At 33.3% G+C, this 19,211-nt stretch overlaps 2 protein-coding genes across 5 annotated transcripts; one reads left to right on the top strand and one right to left on the bottom strand.

The window, feature by feature from the left end:
• Nucleotides 1-10,344: 10,344 nt before the first annotated feature.
• On the top strand, nucleotides 10,345-14,717 carry LOC111778546 (protein TRANSPORT INHIBITOR RESPONSE 1). 3 transcript variants are annotated; one of them, XR_002812566.2, is made up of 4 exons: nucleotides 10,345-11,091; nucleotides 12,090-12,582; nucleotides 12,697-13,569; nucleotides 14,311-14,717. XR_002812566.2 is itself a non-coding variant. In XM_023658441.2 (3 exons), the coding sequence occupies exons 1-3, from the start codon at nucleotides 10,628-10,630 to the stop codon at nucleotides 13,492-13,494; spliced, it is 1,755 nt and encodes a 584-aa protein (XP_023514209.2). In that variant the 5' UTR covers nucleotides 10,346-10,627; the 3' UTR covers nucleotides 13,495-14,717. The 3 variants fall into 3 exon arrangements, 1 of the variants encoding a protein (XP_023514209.2); XR_002812565.2 differs by having other exon boundaries at nucleotides 13,675-14,717; XM_023658441.2 differs by having other exon boundaries at nucleotides 10,346-11,091; nucleotides 12,697-14,717.
• A 654-nt stretch (nucleotides 14,718-15,371) lies between these two features.
• Nucleotides 15,372-19,197, bottom strand: LOC111778133 (uncharacterized). Of its 2 annotated transcripts, XR_002812496.2 has the most exons (5): nucleotides 18,937-19,197; nucleotides 18,515-18,630; nucleotides 16,581-16,906; nucleotides 16,425-16,490; nucleotides 15,372-15,840 (listed from the first exon to the last, which is right to left on the bottom strand). XR_002812496.2 is itself a non-coding variant. In XM_023657798.2 (4 exons), the coding sequence occupies exons 1-3, from the start codon at nucleotides 19,100-19,102 to the stop codon at nucleotides 16,613-16,615; spliced, it is 576 nt and encodes a 191-aa protein (XP_023513566.2). In that variant the 5' UTR covers nucleotides 19,103-19,197; the 3' UTR covers nucleotides 16,383-16,490; nucleotides 16,581-16,612. The 2 variants fall into 2 exon arrangements, 1 of the variants encoding a protein (XP_023513566.2); XM_023657798.2 differs by lacking the exon at nucleotides 15,372-15,840 and having other exon boundaries at nucleotides 16,383-16,490.
• Between the last annotated feature and the right edge of the window lie 14 nt (nucleotides 19,198-19,211).

The raw sequence follows: 19,211 nt of genomic DNA, 5'->3' as shown, positions 1-19,211 counted from the left end.
CACCAAATTTGTGATTAATTCTCGTGTCGGGCGGTGTCGGGTGGTTTTTTCTGCTCCTTGAACCATTTTCTCAAGGAGGAAGTATCATACGAGGACAAAGATGTCATTTTTACGAAGAGCTCAACATCAACGAGAAATTTGCTCCACTCTGCTTTATTAAAAGCCAGGACCAATACGGGATGACTCGAATGGACAGATAGAACAAAACTAGATAGTTGATAGAATTGTGAACAAGAAGGTGCTTGTGCCTCAACGATGGGACCTTACGAGGAGTAGCGAAGCCAGGATGGCTTGGTAAGCAAGCAACCTGTTATTTCTAGGACGAAGTCAAGCCACTAATGGACTGGCGAAGGTCGAACGAGACATACTAGACGTAGAGGTAATTGTTCTACGATATTGTTCTATGGAAGTGGGCGAGTAGAAGTTCAGCCTATAGAAAAACAAATTTCGAAAAATTCAAGCCGCTCCAACAGCTTAAATACCGAAATTTCTTAAGTGAATCATAAGCCCAATATTGTCGGATATTGGGCCCACGAAATAAGCCCAATAACTACAATTAGATTGATGGGCCCAAGTCCACTTCAGCCATTTAAGTTCCATATTTTAGGGAGAGATTTCTTTATCTTTTTTTTTTTTTTTTTTTTTTTTTTTTTGTGAGAACAAAATATTTTAATCCTTAATATCTTAATATAGTACATAAACATGTTATTCTCTAGCATTATTATTATAAAGTACGTGTACAATGATATATCAAAATAATAAGTTTAAATACTTAGGGCATAAGACTTTAAACTATACTTTTATTTCACTAATAAAATTATTGTTTAAGTTAGTGTGACGTGACTAATAATTAATATATTAATATTTTTATTTATAGTCTCAACTATTAATATCAGCCGGAAAAGATCGAAGTAGTCGTTTATTTTGCTCAACTTTAATTTCTCGCTCAACTATTTGTTCATTTTAGACTGTGTCCATATGTTCCTAGTGTAAATGCAGAATAGGTCATATCTATACGTGGTAAAATAATCTATTGATAATATGCATCAGGGAGAATCTACTAATTTACTGTTAAAGTGGACATGGATAGAAGAGAATTTACTTCCTCATTTACACACCTATAATGATCAAGGTCTACCATGTAATCGTCATTTTACACGTCTATAAATACATGAGGTCGTGACCCATATAGGTCAGTGCCATTCAACCTAACACAGAGAAATTTACCATTGAAGCTAATTTAGAATTTAAATTATTACTTTTATAAAAATAAAATAAAAGAAAAAAAATATATTTTTTTTTAAAGTTTGTAGAGGGGTAAAATGGTAATTTGGATGAGAAAAATGACAAAAGAAAAACAAAGGTTGGTGGTAATCACAAAACGGGACGGCGAAGCCAATATTGTAGACCTAAAAGACACGTGTGGGGCCATGGAACAGTCATCGGGACACGTCAGATATAGTAAAAAAAAAACAAAAAAAAAAAACGATCCCAAATAAATTCCTCAGCCGTCCGATCTATTTGTGGGCCCCACACGACCGCCCGTCCTCAAAAGAAAAGAAAAATATATTTAAAATTTAGTAAGTTTATAACCTAAAATACTATATATTAAAATAAAAAATGTAATTCAGAAAATAATTAGAAAATAATGGAAAATAAAAAATAATAATATTTATTAGTGGGTCCCAACAGAGTTTCCATTATAGCCAATGATGTAACACTCCCATTAACTAAATTTTGATGCATTTAATTTTAGTGTCTTGTCCTTTGATTTTCCATTACCTAAATTGAATTAATTGAACTGCCCCCCAAATAAAAAATAAATTATTTATTTTTAATTTATTGCATTTATTTTTATTCATTTACTTTCAGATGTCACATTTATGAATACTCTTAATAATTACATCATAATTTCATATTATTTTTATTTTTATTTCATAATTATAAATAATAATAATTTGTGGTTGCAATTATATAAGTTCACGAGCCTATTTGAAACAAATATTTAATTTATTTTAAGATATCAATCCTTTGTTCATAATTTTTATTTGGGTCTCGGGTTTCTAAAGCTAACAATTTTCTGTCTTCATCGATATTTAAAATTAGTCTCTATCTTATCTTTATAGCTTAAAAAATTGACATGTTTTGATAAGATAAGGAATCAATACCAGAGGAATAAGATCCGGATTACTTTGCTAATCGAATATCTCAAGGCAAGAACATTGTTTGAGATTCGAATCACTCCATAAGCAAGATGGATCATGTCTAGCTTGAATGATTCTTGTTGATCAAATATCTCAACGCAAGAACACTTGTTTGAGATTCGAATCACTCCACAAGCAAGATTGATCAGGTCGAGCTTGAATGATTCTACAAACAACCTAAACTACATTAGAATTGCAAATAAACTTAGCCATTGGCTAAAGAAAAGCACAAATGCTTCTTTTACTGTATTTTCCAAGTCTTATTACAAATACAACATATATGGCTTTATATAGACTCAAAATGAAACTATTAAAGGCATGGCAAGAGTCATAACATTAGTCATAATTAACCATTATGTAATTGTAATATAAAGTAAATTAAAAGTCTATTAATAAAATACAATAAATCTAAATTACTCTAAATTGTAATCCACCCAAATTTTATAACATCAAACTTCATTCTTCTTCAACGTGGCATGAATTGAAATATCTTTTGATAATTTCAACAATATTTTCTTCCCATCTTCATTGAAACATATTGTATGATTGATGTCTCTTGGTTCATATCATGTTTTGTGAGATCTTACATCGATTTGAGAGGAGAACGAAACATTCCTTATAATAGTGTGAAAACCTCTTCTTAGCAGACACATTTTAAAATTGTGAGACTAATGACGATATGTAGCAAGCCAAAGCGAACAATATCGGTTAACAGTGCGCTTGGGCTATTACACATGTCATATCAGTACCAGAAACTAAACAGTGTCCAACGAGAATGCTGGCCCCATAACAGTGGATTGTGAGGTACCAAGCGATTAGTTTTCGAGCATTTCTTAACTGACAAGTTAAGTACGATGAATTTTTATAACTTTAGGATCAAATAAAAATATGAAATATTAAAAATATAAGTTAAGAAATATGGTATTTTTACAATTAAAAAAAATAAAGTTAATTCACAAAAACGTCTCACTCATTAAATATAAAAATAGTCAAAATAAGACGGCCAAAATGAGACCACCCATGCACAAAAAGTTAATTAATAAAAAAAAAAGTAAAAAATATTATAATTTCATATATTTTAAAATACGAATATTTTATTTTTCTACAAACAAATATAATAATAATAATAATTAAAACCCAGCTGTAAAAAATAAGTTTATATATATAATTTAAAAAATTTAATAGCACAGCATGCAGAAGCACAATTTGAAATAACAATGGAGGCACCAAAAGTTTGGTAAAACTGCCCTTTTATAATGGTTGACCCAAACCCACTTCGCCACGTGTCACCGACACCATTTAATTGCACCCAAATTAGGTTCAAAATATTGCCAATTCCATGAAAATTCCATTTTTCTTTTTAATTTTCTTATTTTTAACCTTACCAATAAATAATAATTAAATAAATAAACTGCAACCCATTTATTTATGTTATAATATTAATTTTTTTATATTACATTTCCATCTTTACAGTTTTTTAATAAAAATTATATTAGAAAATAATTTATTTTACTAAATTATAAATATTATGAGTTTTATAATAATAATTAAAAAATGAGAATAAATAAAAGAAATAAAAAAATAAATAAAGAGTTGAAGAATGAGGGAGGGAAAGCGGGAGTGAAAAGATTTTGATTGGACAGAAGAGGTTGTCAGTCTTTTTTTTTAATATTTTTTATAGCCACCTCCCCTACGAACTATAGACCCTATCATTCTAGGGCCTCCCTAAACGCCAAAATAATAATAATAATAATAATAATAATAATTTTACCTTTTTTTATATAATAATAATAATTCTACTCAATTTAAAGCAATTCAAATCTTACTTTTTACCATTTTTTAAAAATATTTTAAAAGTATTTTAGAGTAAAAACATTAAAAAATTTGGACAAAAAGTCCGTTTAAAACAGACATGACAGTGACTAGTATGCTCGTTTGGATTATGTTTATTTTAAAGAGTAATGTTCTGTAAGAATGTTTAATTAATCCACCACACCTAAATAGTGTGAAAAAGATACATATGCTAATAATAAGGCAAATATTAGATATTTGTCTTATAATAAAATATCAAATATAATATATATGATAAACTATAATTTAATAATATTTTGATAAATATTCATTTTTTTAATTTAATTTGGATAAATGTCACTAAAAGTTTATAATTGTTTTCTTATATAAACTTTTTTTTTTTTTAATATATGAAATTTTATCTGACACGACCGAGAGAAATAATGAGGTGTTTACATTAATTAAAGTAATTTTATGGACGTTTTCATAATTTTAATAAAAAAAAGTCGTAAATGAATTTAAAAGCAAGTCGAAATCATAAATATTTAAAAAAAAATTGTTGTAAAATACTAAAATTTGATTTAAAACATTTACAATTTTTTAATATATTTGTTGGCATAAATAAAAGATAAATAATAATAATAATAATAATTTGAGAGAAAAAGAACAAAAATAAACGCTTTTAATTGATGACAAAAATTAAAGATTTGTTATATTAATAATGTATTATTCATTGAGGAAAATCCAATCATTATTATTTTCATATAAGGACTAATTTATTTTTGCTCTTTGGGCTTCAAGAGTTGGTAAATATCAATATTGGCACAAAAATGGGCACGATTTGTAATTAAACAAAAAGTTTTGAAAGACGGTGGGTTTTTTAAGGGGGGAAAGGGGAAATATAATAATTATAAGGGTAAGTGTCAAATCATAAGATATTTGGTATATTCATGGATAATTGATTATTAGTACAAAGTTTGTTTATTATTTATTTATATATATATATATAGTTGTTTAGAAGTCTTTTTCAATCTAATAAAGTTTTGGTGGTCCACACTTTATAAACCAATCTCATATCTATTTTAATAGAACTTAGGGTTTATCGGTCATTTTCTCTCTCCTCTATCTAGTGGCTCGATAATTTTTTAGGTTATAATATACGTTTTGTAACGGTCTAAGCTCACTGCTTGCAGATATTGTCTGTTTTGACCCGTTATGTATTGTCGTTAACCTCACAGTTTTAAAATGTGACTACTGTGGAGCAAATATTGTCCGTTTTTTGACCCGTTATGTATTATCGTCAGCCTCACGGTTTTAAAACGCGACTACTGTGGAGAGGTTTCCACACGCTTATAAAAAATGTTTCATGTTTCGTTCCCCTGATATAACAGATTGATGACTGTTGTAATTGGTTATATTTAATAGTCAAAGCAACGGTAAATTAACGGTAAATTAGGTTTCAGAGAATTCAATTCCCGTCCTCAACCCATGACCAATATGAGCTCAAGGTTTCCCACCGCTAGCAGAAATTGTCTTCTTTGGGCTTTTCTTTCGGGCTTTCCCTTAATGCTTTAAAACGTATCTGCTAGGGGAAGGTTTTCACACCCTTTTAAAGGGTGTCTCGTTCTCCTCCCCAACCAATGTAGGACTCTCACGATCCACCCCCCCTTCGGGGCCCAGCGTCCTTGCTGACACTTTTTCCTTTCTCCAATCGATGTGGAACCCCCGCCAAATCCACTCCCTTTGGGGGCCAACGTCCTTACTAGCACACTGTCTCGTGTCTGGTATTTAGCTCTGATACCATTTTGTAACGGCCCAGACCCACTGTTAGCAGATTTTGTCCTCTTTGGGCTTTCCCTCAAAGCTTTAAAACACATCTGTTAAGGAAAGGTTTCTACATCTTTATAAATGGTGTTTCGTTTTCCTCCCCAACCAATACGAGACTCTCACATTATGTATATTTTTCAATATTTAAGGATCAGTTAGAAATCAATTTCGAACTTCCACGACTAGCTCGAAATCAGTTTCGAACTTTAGGGACAAATTATAAATTGGAAATAAACTCTGAGGACTAAACATGTTATTTTTGAAATCTCAAGGACCAAAAGCGTTAATTTTTAAAAACTTATAGAAACAAAGTTCAAATCCTCGGGACACCACATCATTCATAAAAAATGTTGAAGTACGAAACAAACAAACGAGAACAGTACTCATACTACCATACGATGTGAAAGTTTCTCCACATTAAACACACTCGAGAACAGTACTCGTACTATCGTAATGCTACCAGACCTTTCAAATAAATCTAAAAACAAAGTCGGGAAAACTTACGTACAAACGAGTGACGAGTCCTGAAGTTATTATAGTCATGGTGAATATCCGTAGTTAAATTTTATTGGATCGACAGTATGTTTCAAAGAAAACGAGTTGACCTAGATAAGAGCCGGACGAATAAATGACTAAAATATCCCTCCGTATATGAAATTCATTCAAATTATAAGACTATATAGTATAATTAAAACCTTGGAGTTGGCATAAATTAATTAGCAATTAATTCCACTAATTAAATGTATAATTCAAAGCCTTGGGCATTGGACATACCACTTCACGTGCAAGCAGCTCTCAAACTTTCAAATCAAACCCAACCTTTCGTACAATTTTTTTAAAAAATAATAATAATTAAAAAAAAAAAAAACATTATTACAAAGTCATCCATTATTAAATCTTATTATTACACCACATCCACCAATGCAACACTATTATATTAATTCCATTAATTTATTCATAATAATTTAATTTAATCTTTTATTATTTATTATTTTTTAGTAAATTCTTGCATAGTCTATAATTTAAAAATTATTTAATAAATTTTTTAACATTTAATTTAATGTCAAATAGAGATTTAAAACTTTAATTAAAATTTATGTATTTACAACAAAAAAAAACAAAAAAAAAAATAGCGTTTTTATCTTTTAGGTATCTGTTAAAGATATTTAGTAATAAATTATAGTTTACCATATATATTATATTTGATACTTTATTATAAGACAAATATCTAATATTTGTCTTATTACCGTAGCATCTTTCCAGTTATTTCCATGTATTACTATTTTCATATTCTTGTAATTTATTTGATTATAAATAAGATAACTTTCGCAGCACCGTGTGGTGGATTAATCAAACATTCACAGTCTCCTTAAACGCTAAGTTATAAAGAAGAATTAACGTTTTATGACCTTTATCTGTAATTTCACCCATATCTATATCAAGATGAGCTAAGTCAGATATCATTTTTTTTAATTTATATATATATATATATTTGTGTTAAATTAAGCTAAAATATTTTTATTATTAAATAGTAATTTTGTTTTGAAATTTGTGATTATTTTATTATTTTATCCTTATTTATTTATTTAATTTAAATTTAAAATTGTGATAAATAATTGAATTTTGTTTATAATTTTTGAGCCAACTTTGAAGTAATCCGTGTAAAAGGAATCCCAGAGGTTATTTTTATAAAAGAATACAAACAAAATTAGAAAATTGGTTAATTAATACACCTAATTAAATATTTAGCTATTTATTGATAATTTATTTAGTTTACCTAATTAAAAAAACATTTTAATTTTAATTTTTTTTAAGTAATCTTCTGCACTCGAGCGTAAGAGAGATTCCCGGAGAAACCATGCGTGGGGATGTTAATTAATTTCAATTTAATTTGTTTTAAATTTCATTTATTCTTTAAATTATCGTAATTTAAATCTTAATCACGGTTTTTTATAATCTAATTAACTATTCAACCCTACGCGTATGCCAACTCACTCAAAATTAATTCTTAATTTTTTATTATTAATTTTTAAATAAATTAACAAATACTATTATAATTTTTAAATAAAAATTAAAATACCCTTAAAATTGTAAAAAAATTTAAAAAATATTCGTAAATATATTATAATAATTAGTTACGAAATATATCTTATATATTCATAATTTATATTTTTCTTATTTTTAGATATTAGTTGGTAGCTTGTACTATTTAAACGTTGTGAATATTAATTAAAACTGCACATTCCATCCCAATTCTATTTCTCATTCTTAACATACATCAGACCTTTAATCTTCTAACATAATTTTTTTTACAGTACGTTTAAATTTAATAAATTACCTATATATTATTTTTTATTATTATTAATTTTAAAAATTTAAGGGCACTAATTTTATTTTTAAAAATTTATGGGTATATTTGAAACATGACGCTAACAATAAAATTATTTTTTATTTTTTTTAAAAGTTAAATAAATGTTTGATTAACATTTTCAATGTAATTTTCATACCATAAATAAATAAAATTATATTTAAAAAGTGATTTTAACTATTTCAAAATTATTTTGAAATATATTATAAATCAATGAGAAAATAACGGGCCCATATATGACCTCTAGAAAGGTCGGGATACGATAATGTTTAAATTTTCATTATTATTGATAGCTATAGAATCTTAATTGTCAATGTCATAAAGTAAAGAAAAATAATTAAATTTGACAGTTGAGTAGTTGAAATAAATTATGTTGGTACTAAATTAAATGTACAAGGAAAAAGGAAAAATACATAATTTTATTATATTATTTGAAACCGTGAAAATTAAAAATAAAAGAAAATAAATATAATAATAATAAATAAAAAAACAGTTTAAGATAGCGACAAGGCTTCGGGGTAGCCATCGATAAAGACGCCCACCAAGGGGGAATCCAACGGCCAAGATCTCTCTTTCGAACCAAACTCAATCTCCACCGTCCATTGGAAGCCCTCGGCTTTTGGACATAAAAGGGACAGGTCCATGCACTCCATGCTGAACCATCACAGCTCCATAATACATGTCCTTTTCTCCCACGGACTAAAATGCCCTCCATCTCCGCCCACGTGTCCAGGGCGTTTTCGTCATTTCGGGTATCCCTCGCCTGCTCGTTGCAGTAACTATGGGCGATCTTTTTTTCGCTTTATTATCTGTTAACTGTGAAAGAGAAAAAGAAAAAGAAAAAGAAAAGTAAATTTAAACCCCAAAAAAATATATATTTAATTTTATTTTGTCCATTTGTAGGCCTCGAAATCTACGAAATTACCATTATGTCCGTACTACGCGGGAAAAGAGGGTAAGTGAAAGGGGGCTTTGATTGAGATGTAACGAGTGGGCTTTTTCGTAATTAAATTAAAATCAATTCTCATGAATTATATGATAATTTGGATATTTTATTTTATTTTATTTTATTTTTAATTTGGGGTAAGAGATGACAAAATTATATAGATAGGTGGCTATTTGGGTCCCAATTTGCATTTTTTTAATTATTCAAAATTAATTTAATATTTAATTCTACATTTTTAAATAAATTTTTATACAAAAAAAAAAAAAAGAAAATACAAAAATGAGTTTTTTAAAATTGTATATAACTTTTAATTTTCAAAATTAGACATAATTTTTTAATTTTGAAAATCGTGATACCATAATAAAAGAGATATGTGAATAGCATATAAATAAGAGTAATTTTGAGAATAAAATAATTAAAAAATATTAAAAAAATTAAAAGTTACTGGTCATGTGTATTTTTATCTTCGAGTTAAATAAATTTTACTTGGGTAATTTTATTTTGGGTGAGGTTAATTTATTTAATAATAGGTAAAAAGTTTTATAAAATTATGGATTCAATTATTATTATCTCCTAAAAAAACCAATTATTATTATTATTTTTAGATATAAATATTTATTGAAGTGATGATCAATGAAACGAAACAGTCAATTGGCACATGATTGGACGGTCCTGATGTCATCATACCAGAGTTCACATAAGATCATCCCAATTAATTAATTATTAATTATCCCTAAAAAATATTATGGTAAAATAGAAGGTAGCCATTTGTTTTATTAATTTCATAAATATTTAAAATTATTAGATTATTGGGGGGTAAAAAGGGTAGAAAAGTAAAATTGTTGCCCGGTTATCGTGTGTGGAGCCCACATCTCTCAGATCCAGCCGTGCAATCGGAATCATTAGATTCCTTCCCCCCGCACACTCGACTCCTCCTTTTGGTACGTCAACGTAACACTTTATCAAAACCCATTCTTCTCCCCATCTCCCGATATATCTTCAATATATCGTATCGTTAAATTATCGTATTTTTCTGCAGCCACTCTTTTTCCGCCATAGGATAAGATTTCTGATTGATCTGACGGTTCTATTCTTCTCTTTAACACGTGGCTCTCTGTTGTTCGTCGATGAATATCTCTCCTCCTGCCCTTCTGTACTGCCCGCCACTATTTAACTGTGGTTAAACTCTTTACCTCACTAGTCCACCATTAATTTAAACCCCATGAATTTAAAAGAAAAAGAAAAGGGAAAAAAAAAAGAAAAAAAGGGAAAGACCTTATCCTCTCTCTCTCTCTCTCTCTCTCTCTGATTCTCTTTGAAGGTCCGTCAATGGCGTCTCAGATCTAAGGAACTCTGTTTTGTTGTTATATTGTTGTTGCGAATCTGTGGAGAGTTGTGAGGAGCTTTGAGCTGGTTTAAAGAGCTGCGACATTCTTCTTGGTGAGGAAGGGGAGGAGAAATTAGGGCTAATTTTTTTGTTGTGTTTTTGAGATGCTGAGAATGGCGAGTACGTTTCAGGAGGATGTGTTGGAGCATGTGTTTTCGTTTATACAGTGTCATAAGGATAGGAACTCGATCTCGATGGTGTGTAAGTCGTGGTATGAGATTGAGAGGTGGTGTAGGAAGAGGATTTTTGTTGGGAACTGTTATGCGGTGAGTCCTCAGATTGTAATCAGGAGGTTTCCGGAGGTGAGATCTGTGGAGTTGAAGGGGAAGCCGCACTTCGCGGATTTTAGTTTGGTGCCTGATGGTTGGGGTGGGTATGTTCATCCTTGGATCGTGGCTATGGCTTCTGCGTATCCTTTGCTGGAGGAGATCAAGTTGAAGCGAATGGTGGTAACGGATGAGAGCTTGGAGCTCATTTCCAAGTCTTTTAAGAATTTTAAGGTTCTTGTGTTGATGACTTGTGAAGGGTTCAGTACTGATGGGCTTGCGGCCATTGCTGCCAATTGCAGGTTTGTGGCTCTTTGGTTCTCTTGTTTTTGGCTTCCGTTGTGAGGGCTTTGCGAGTGTGGGAAATGGGGAAACAAGGTTAGAGTGAACATTGTGAATGAGAGAGTGTAACACGTCTTGTGACAGTTTAATCTTTTGTTCTTTTTCTTGGTTTGCTCTTGTTGGATTCTCTTTTCTTTTGTACAGAATTTCATATCTTGTGGAATGTTATTTTGGGTGGGATGAGCAAGCACCATTGAGCTATGGCTGAGCTCAAAGTTAGCTCACTGGGAACTTTCGAGGTCTTCTATTCGCAGTAGGCTTCAAATGTCTTTTATGAGTAGATTTAGCCATTTGTTCTTCTTGTTCTTTCCATTTTTTGGGGGACTGGCGTGGGGTTCGGAGGGATGTTGTGGAGGATAAGCTGTTACTTTCTTTCGGATATGGGATCCATCAGTCTGGTTCGCTTGCTGTCTTTTCTTACCGAACCATAACCCTGTTTTGCTTGGGTACACAGTGATTGTTGAGGATATTAGTCTGATCTAGTTTGTCTCGAGCTTCCTTGAACTTAAATTCTGCTTTGAACTTGAGTTTTGTTTTCTCTTTCTTTAAGATCTAAGGTTAATAAAAAGAATTTCTAGCTGGTGTCTTTGTGCCAAGTGTTCAATTTGGCTGCATTGTCTCGTTTTTTTCTTTGACTTGTGAATCTTCCAGCTTAAATTTATTGATTTCGAAGATCAGTATCTCATTTATCATTGTGGCTTACAAGTTGGTTGTTGGGTTGGGGACTACTATTTGTCAAGTGAATGATTTTGATAGTGCACAAGGCGACATGGTTTTCTTTTCCTGTTAAGCTTATGGGAATTGAGTGGTGGGTGACACATAGGTTAAGGGTTTTTATTTTTTCTATGGTCTCCTTATCATTGAAGGCGTGGGTTTTTCTTGTGCGTTAGTGTGTTTTCTTTCAGCTTTTGAAGTCTTTATTCCTTGTATTTATACGGATGGTTGTTGGCTGATCCAGGAATTTGAAAGTGTTGGACTTACGAGAGAGTGATGTGGAAGATCTGAGTGGACATTGGCTCAGCCATTTTCCTGATAAATATACGTCACTTGTATCCCTCAATATTGCCTGTTTGGTGTCTGAGGTGAGTATTTCTGCATTGGAGCGTCTCGTGGATAGGTGTCCAAACTTACGGACACTGTGGCTCAATCGTCCTGTTCCCCTTGATAGGCATCCCAACCTACTTCGTCGCGCACCACAGCTAGTTGAGTTTGGTGCTGGATGCTACACAGCGGACTTGAGATCTGATGTTTTTTCGAACTTAACAACAGCATTCACAAGCTGCACAGAATTGAAAAGTTTATCCGGATTTTGGGATGTGGTTCCTGCATACCTTCCTTCCGTTTATCCCACTTGCTCTAGGCTAACATCCTTGAACTTGAGCTATGCAACAATTCAAAGTGACGATCTTACCAAGCTTATCAGTCAATGCCATAATTTGCAGAAGCTTTGGGTATTTCCTTATCCTTTTTTTCTCCTTCTAATAGTGCATTTCCCTTCAACATAGTGCTATGTTTAGCTTCAATCTTTGTAAATGGTCTTAGTTCAAGATGCACTGTAACTGCAGGTGCTGGATTACATTGAAGATTCTGGCCTTGAAGCCCTTGCAGATACTTGCAAGGAGCTTCGAGAATTAAGAGTGTTTCCATCTGAACCATATGGTCCAGAACCAAATGTGTCCTTGACAGAACAGGGTCTTGTCTCTGTTTCTGAAGGTTGCCCAAAGCTCCAATCCGTTCTGTACTTCTGTCGTCAAATGACAAATGCTGCCTTAGTGACCATTGCCAGAAATCGACCAAACATGACACGATTTCGTCTCTGTATTATGGAGCCACGAACTCCTGATTACCTCACAAATCAGCCGCTTGACGTGGGCTTTGGTGCCATTGTTGAGCATTGCAAGGATCTCCAACGTTTTTCCCTCTCTGGCCTTCTTACAGATAGATGCTTTGAGTACATTGGGAATTATGGCAAGAAGCTAGAGATGCTATCTGTGGCATTTGCTGGAGATACTGATTTAGCACTTCATCATGTGTTGTCCGGATGTGATAGTCTTCGCAAGCTGGAGATTAGGGACTGTCCTTTCGGTGACAAAGCTCTTTTGGCGAATGCTGCAAAGCTCGAGACAATGCGATCCCTTTGGATGTCTTCTTGCTTGGTGAGTTTTGGAGCATGCAAATTGTTAGCTCAGAAGTTTCCCAAACTTAATGTCGAAGTTATAGACGAGAGGGGTCCCCCAAATATAAGGCCCGAAAGTTGTCCCGTGGAAAAACTTTATATATACCGGAGTGTTGCTGGGTGTCGCTTAGACATGCCCGGTTTCGTGTGGACAATGGATGGAGATGCTTCTCCAAGGCTTACTTGATGCAACAACTGTCAACAACCCAGTGTCAAAGCCTAGCAAGTGAAGCTCACATAATGGGAATGGAGATGGTAGTAGGTACATGACCTTTATATGCTCTATTCAGTACACTCCTAATGTAGTTCTCTGTGTCAATAACATAACTTGCAGCTCTAATTTAAATGGAGCGAGGTACACTTACAGAGGCAGAGGAACTCCATTGCCATTCATTTTATACTTTACCTGAGCTGTGGGGGGATGGATAGACAGACAAGCATTAAGTGATCAATAAAGATATCAAAGTTTCTTCAAAACTTCATTGTACTGTACCCGAATTCGCAGTCACCACGCATACTATGGGCAGAATCTTTTGCTTGTATGTTCATTAGACATTCATTTCAGATTTCAACTGAACTTAGTTCTTGTCCTAAATCCATTCTGGTTTCTCAATGCCTTGCTCGTTCACTATTCTGTCGACGAATGTGATACCGACTAATCCATTGATGCATCGTCCTCCGCAATCTGCTGTTAACATTAGATTACATGGAAACATAGTCTTAGAGAAACTTGAAACTCAGACTGACCCACTTGAGAATTTCAGTAAACGAGCTGATTTGTGTAGAACAGAACTGTTTTGTGTTGAGAATTAAGGATCTGTTTCAAAAGTATGAGAGGAAGAAGCAAGAGAATAGTTGGTAAGTGTAGTAGTGGGAGAGAGAAAGAAGGCTTTATCGAGTGTGGAGCCAGGCAGTAGAGAGATTGGAAGCTTTTTTTATTGTTTTCCCTGTTGGGTACTTTGTTTATTATTCTTGTTGATTGATGGGTTTCTATACTTAGCAGGGCAGAAGAAGGAAGAACACCTGAGGAGATGACCAAAAACAAAAACAAACAGAGTACTTAAAGCCTGCAACTCCATGTTTAAGTGCTTTTATTAATTGGTCTGATGAGAGCCTGCCAGAGCAGAAGAAGAGAGAGAAAAAGAGAAAGAGGAGAGAGAGAGAGAGAGAGAGGAATTGGTGTGAGTTGCTGCAGAGTGAAAGTAACTCAACAGAGACAGAGCACAGATCAGAGAAGAGCAGATCAGAGCAGATTTATGCAATGTGATGAAGAAGAAAAAGAAAAAAGGAATAGGAAAAAGGAAAAAGCAGGTCAAAGAGACGAATCTGTTTCTGTGAAAAAGTGGGTTTGTGGTTTGTCAATTTGCAGACAGATTTATTGGTTGATGATATGCCCCACACGTTGCCCTTCTTCTTCTTCTTCATTCTCCATTTTTTTTCCTTTTTCTTTTTTACTTCTTCATATATTTATATATATATATATATATTCCTCTCTAAAATGATTATATTAGTGTTATTTAAAATGTGTTTTTAATATTATTATAGCTTTTACGCTCTCGACTTTGTTTTATTTTGATCTGTACATTTGAAATTTCTATCTCGGATTGTTTATTTTTATTTTAAATTTTGTTTGTACTTTTTAAATCTCTCTTTAAATTCTCGTGCTTCTAAAGTAAGGTTATTTTGATCGATTTATTATTTGTTATTTTTCTCGTGAACTTATTATCAAACACTTTACTTATTAAAATTTTGAAATATAGCCATAAGTTTGTGTTAAAAATATCTATTGTGTATAAATTTGTGAGCGAAAAAGTACCGAAAATGAACTTGAAAATACTTAGACTATAATGTGTAAAATTAATAAATATTATTGAGAGAACCAAACAATAATTTCTCATGAAATACTAAAAAAAAACCAAATGATGGTTTAGAGGTTAAAATTATTAGAAAATATAAGATACGAAACTTCAATGATTCTTTTTCAGGTAAACTTTTGAATATTTTCATGTAAAATTAACCCGACTTCTACGCTATTAAATGTAACACGAATTGGGGTACCGACGAAAAAAATGTGACATTTTTACATTTTTGTCCTTCACTAATCTGAACAAACAAAAAACGACCCAACGGCCGCATTAAGTACAGGGAGAAGAACCAAAGAGCTTTATAAAGACTTTAACACAAAGACTTGACTTGAGACACTTTATATTGACCAGAGGAAAGGGTTCAAGAGGCTCAATTTTGAGGCTTTTATTTGGGAAGGAAACTGGTTTTTTTGCTCTGTAAATCTGATGGGGAAGCATTGTTGCTCAACTGGTGATGCCGATGGATTGAATCTTATGGGACTTCTGCTGGCTATTGTTATAGCTCTCACCCTCATGGTCATCTGCCAGCCTCAACCACGCCGAGCTTATGTACTGTGTCGTTGGCCTTGAGATTCGACTCCGATCGAATCGTCCCAAAGCTTCCAAGTTCGATTCTTGTACGGTATAAATCTTTGTTTGTAGATTCACCTTGAGAATCATCTTTAATACTGTAATTGTAATAGGTTGGATAATCTTAAGAGGATGAACTGTTTCGTTTAGAATTTTACCCATTCCTTCTCGAATAAAACCATCTTGTGATGCTGAATTGAATTCTGTGGATATTATAATGTTGGCTAGTCAATGCGATGCTGAATTTTTTCATCCCAAACATGCCATTCCAATTCTATTGGAACTTGCTCGTGATTGGTGCATCTCGAACATTCGAACAATTTGTGTTTGTGTGTATGTAGATCTATCTATGCATGATAAAGGGAGTCGATGAGATGCTGAGTTTTTTCATCCCAAACATGTCATTCCAATTCTATTGGAACTTGCTCGTGATTGGTGCATCTCAAACATTCGAACAATTTGTGTTTGTGTGTATGTAGATCTATCTATGCATGATAAAGGGAGTACTTGGTAATCAAAGTAAACCATGTCCTGTCCTATGAAACTTAGATTCTTGGTTACGAGATTGTTAAAGAATCTAACGGATAGTATTGAATGTCACCTAACTAGTTCAGATATTCGTCGAGTTTCAACACCTAACTTTAGATAAACTAAGCATAATTCAATTAGTTAAGACATATACCTTATATGAAGGGATCAAAGTTTGAGTCTCCCCTCTCTTACACGTGATGAACGCCATAAAAAACACCTACAAATCGACGGTGTATCATTTCCATGAATCCTTAGAATTTGATTATAAAATGAAGCAAACTAGAAGGTACAAGGGAAATATACATACTAAAGCGAACAAAATTTTGTTTCACAAAGTCCTCAGTGGTTCATTGAGGCGCCAATGGTCTCCAAAAGATGCTCAATTCGGTACTTCATAACTGGCTGCCCTTTTTGTGTCCTTTTGAACATTTTCTCCCTCGTGGAGTTTCTTCTAGCTTTAGCTCTTTCTCGTTCTTCCTTTTTTGCAGCAATAATGGCTTCTTTCTCCTTTCTTGCTTTCTCTTTCTCTTGATGCTTTCTCTCATACAGTCCCTGGAGACTAGGTACGCCTTTATTCCTTTCGTTCCCACGTCTTCCATTCGTCTGATTCTCGAATTTCATTTCATTTTCACCCTTTAAGAACCAGGAAGAACAGTAGTTTGAGCAAGCACGTGATGTGCTATATACAGCAGATTCTTTTCATAACAAGAATGGAATGAAAACAGATGCTCGTTGGGTTCAATGATCAACAAATAGTGATGGATGGAGGAGTTTATAAGTTGGGTTGGACTGAATTGAGATACCTTGAATATCCAATTTAATTGCTCTCATAGTAAATCCTTTCAACAAAACAATCATAACTATGGAATATTCAGGTGGGTTTAGGTTATCTAGGTTCCTTGTTCAAAACTCTCTTCAATTAAGCTCCTTCTTTTATTTCATCATACTTCACCCTCTCTCGCCCACCCATGAATTAGCTAGTAATTGGTCTTTCACAACGAGATCTACCTATACAGTAACGGTATTTAATTATGAAGATTAGTTGGGCAGCTAACCCCCTTAATCCATTCTTGGAAGAATAAGGTCATAATCCTTCTGTTAAATAGAATTTCCTCTACTTAATGGATAAACATTTGTTACCGATGGGGAATTCTTTCTCATCTAAAATTAAAAATTGAGATGATTGGATTTGCACCAATAGAAACTATAAATTTAATACACAATAAAAGGATACGACAAACTTTGAATTACTCGACTCTTAATCGCCTCAAGGCAAGAGGCAACAAAAAGGCATGACCTGAACGAGGCGTGACACCAGTTTTTCTCAATAACAAGAACAGATGCTCATCAGGTTCAATGTCTATCGGAATCACAATCAACAAATAGTGACAGAGGCACCAGAAATAACTTCAACAAACAAAAAGAAACAAAGCCTCTCTCTCTCGATAACAAGAATGGAACGGCAAAACAAGTAGTGACCTGAAATAACTTCCATAACCAAAAAGAAACAAAACTCCCATATTTCTCTATAGGACAAATTGAAACAATATGTGAGATCCACATCGGTTAGAGAAGAAAACGAAATATTCTCTATAAGGGTGTGAAAACTTTGAGGGGAAGCCCGAAAGGGAAAGCCCAAAGAAGACAATATCTGCTAACAATGGGCTTGGGCCGTTACAAATGGCATCAGAACCAGACACCAGACGGTGTGCCAACGAGGATGCTGGGTCCCAAAGAGGGTGGATTGTGAGATCTCACGTTGGTTGGAAAGGGGAATGAAACATTCTTAGACACCGGGCGGTGTGCCAGTGAGGATGCTGTGTCCCAAAGGAGGGTGGATTGTGAGATCCCACATTAGTTGGAAAGGGGAACGAAACATTCTTGCGGTGTGTCAGCAAGGATGTTGTGTCCCAGAGGAGGGTGGATTGTGAGATCCCACATTAGTTGGAAAGGGGAACGAAACATTCTTGCGGTGTGTCAGCAAGGATGTTGTGTCCCAGAGGAGGGTGGATTGTGAGATCCCACATTAGTTGGAAAGGGGAATGAAACATTCTTTATAAGGGTGTGGAAACCTCTCTCTTAAGGAGGATAATATATCTGCCAGTGGTGAGAGAGATCTTTTGAAACAGTTTTTCATTCGGATAAAAAAAAAAAAAAAAGTATCTCAAGAACACAAGACTTACCAATCAATGAAGGTTAACGAACATAATTGAAATCTTAGGATAATAGATAACAACATACCTCGACAAGTCCAAGAGTTGAGCTAGATGGCCTCTCATTCTGATTATTCTGATGCTTTACCAACTTCTTATACTTGTTGACATGTTTAGCATTCTTATAGAACTCTCTTTGCTTTTCTGAACAAAAGATACACAAACAAATACCATCAAAATTCATAACCTATTCTATCACCAAAAGAAATTCACATAGCTTCAATCTGAAATATCCAATTCCCTAAACCATGCCATTAAACACGATATTGCATTGTATTCCCCCAATTTTTGAACTCCATACAAATATTAGATTTACAACAAAACTCCAACCCCATAACAAGTAAACAAAAACTCAAAACCTAGATTTAACAGAATGATCAACGAGTGACAGTGAAAAACATTAAAAAGCCATTAAGACAGAAAGAAGTAAAAATTTTAGAAGAATCATACTTATCAAAGCTGGATTATAGTAATCAGTAGTTGATTTCGCATTCGCAAACGCCTGGGGCGAAGGGCCCTTCCCTCCCGATCGTTTCATGTTTTTGTGTTTATTAGCCTTCATGAACTTCGATTTCGAGCGAGTCTGTTCTTCGTCTTTTCCAGCACGGTTCTTCATCGTTGGAAAGAAAATTTTGCAGAGAGATTGATTGAAACTGAAAACAATTAGGGCAAAAACACAGAGAAGGAAGAGGAAACAGATGCCAAGAGACAGAGAAGGTACGGGA

Source organism: Cucurbita pepo, chromosome 17 (genome assembly GCF_057944985.1).
Source record: "Cucurbita pepo subsp. pepo isolate OVF chromosome 17, ASM5794498v1, whole genome shotgun sequence".
NCBI classification, from domain to species: Eukaryota; Viridiplantae; Streptophyta; class Magnoliopsida; order Cucurbitales; family Cucurbitaceae; genus Cucurbita; species Cucurbita pepo.
This window is presented reverse-complemented; position numbering and strand designations above follow the sequence as displayed.

Excerpts from the sequence above, each read along its gene's own strand:
- LOC111778133 (XM_023657798.2), bottom strand. The coding sequence starts at position 19,102 with ATGAAGAACCGTGCTGGAAAAGACGAAGAACAGACTCGCTCGAAATCG. Across the intron at positions 18,631-18,936 it reads CTATAATCCAGCTTTGATAA|AAAAGCAAAGAGAGTTCTAT; the intron begins GTATGATTCTTC and ends TCTTTTGTTCAG. Across the intron at positions 16,907-18,514 it reads CAACTCTTGGACTTGTCGAG|GGTGAAAATGAAATGAAATT; the intron begins GTATGTTGTTAT and ends TGGTTCTTAAAG.
- LOC111778546 (XM_023658441.2), top strand. The coding sequence starts at position 10,628 with ATGCTGAGAATGGCGAGTACGTTTCAGGAGGATGTGTTGGAGCATGTG. Across the intron at positions 11,092-12,089 it reads GCCATTGCTGCCAATTGCAG|GAATTTGAAAGTGTTGGACT; the intron begins GTTTGTGGCTCT and ends TGGCTGATCCAG. Across the intron at positions 12,583-12,696 it reads ATAATTTGCAGAAGCTTTGG|GTGCTGGATTACATTGAAGA; the intron begins GTATTTCCTTAT and ends CTGTAACTGCAG.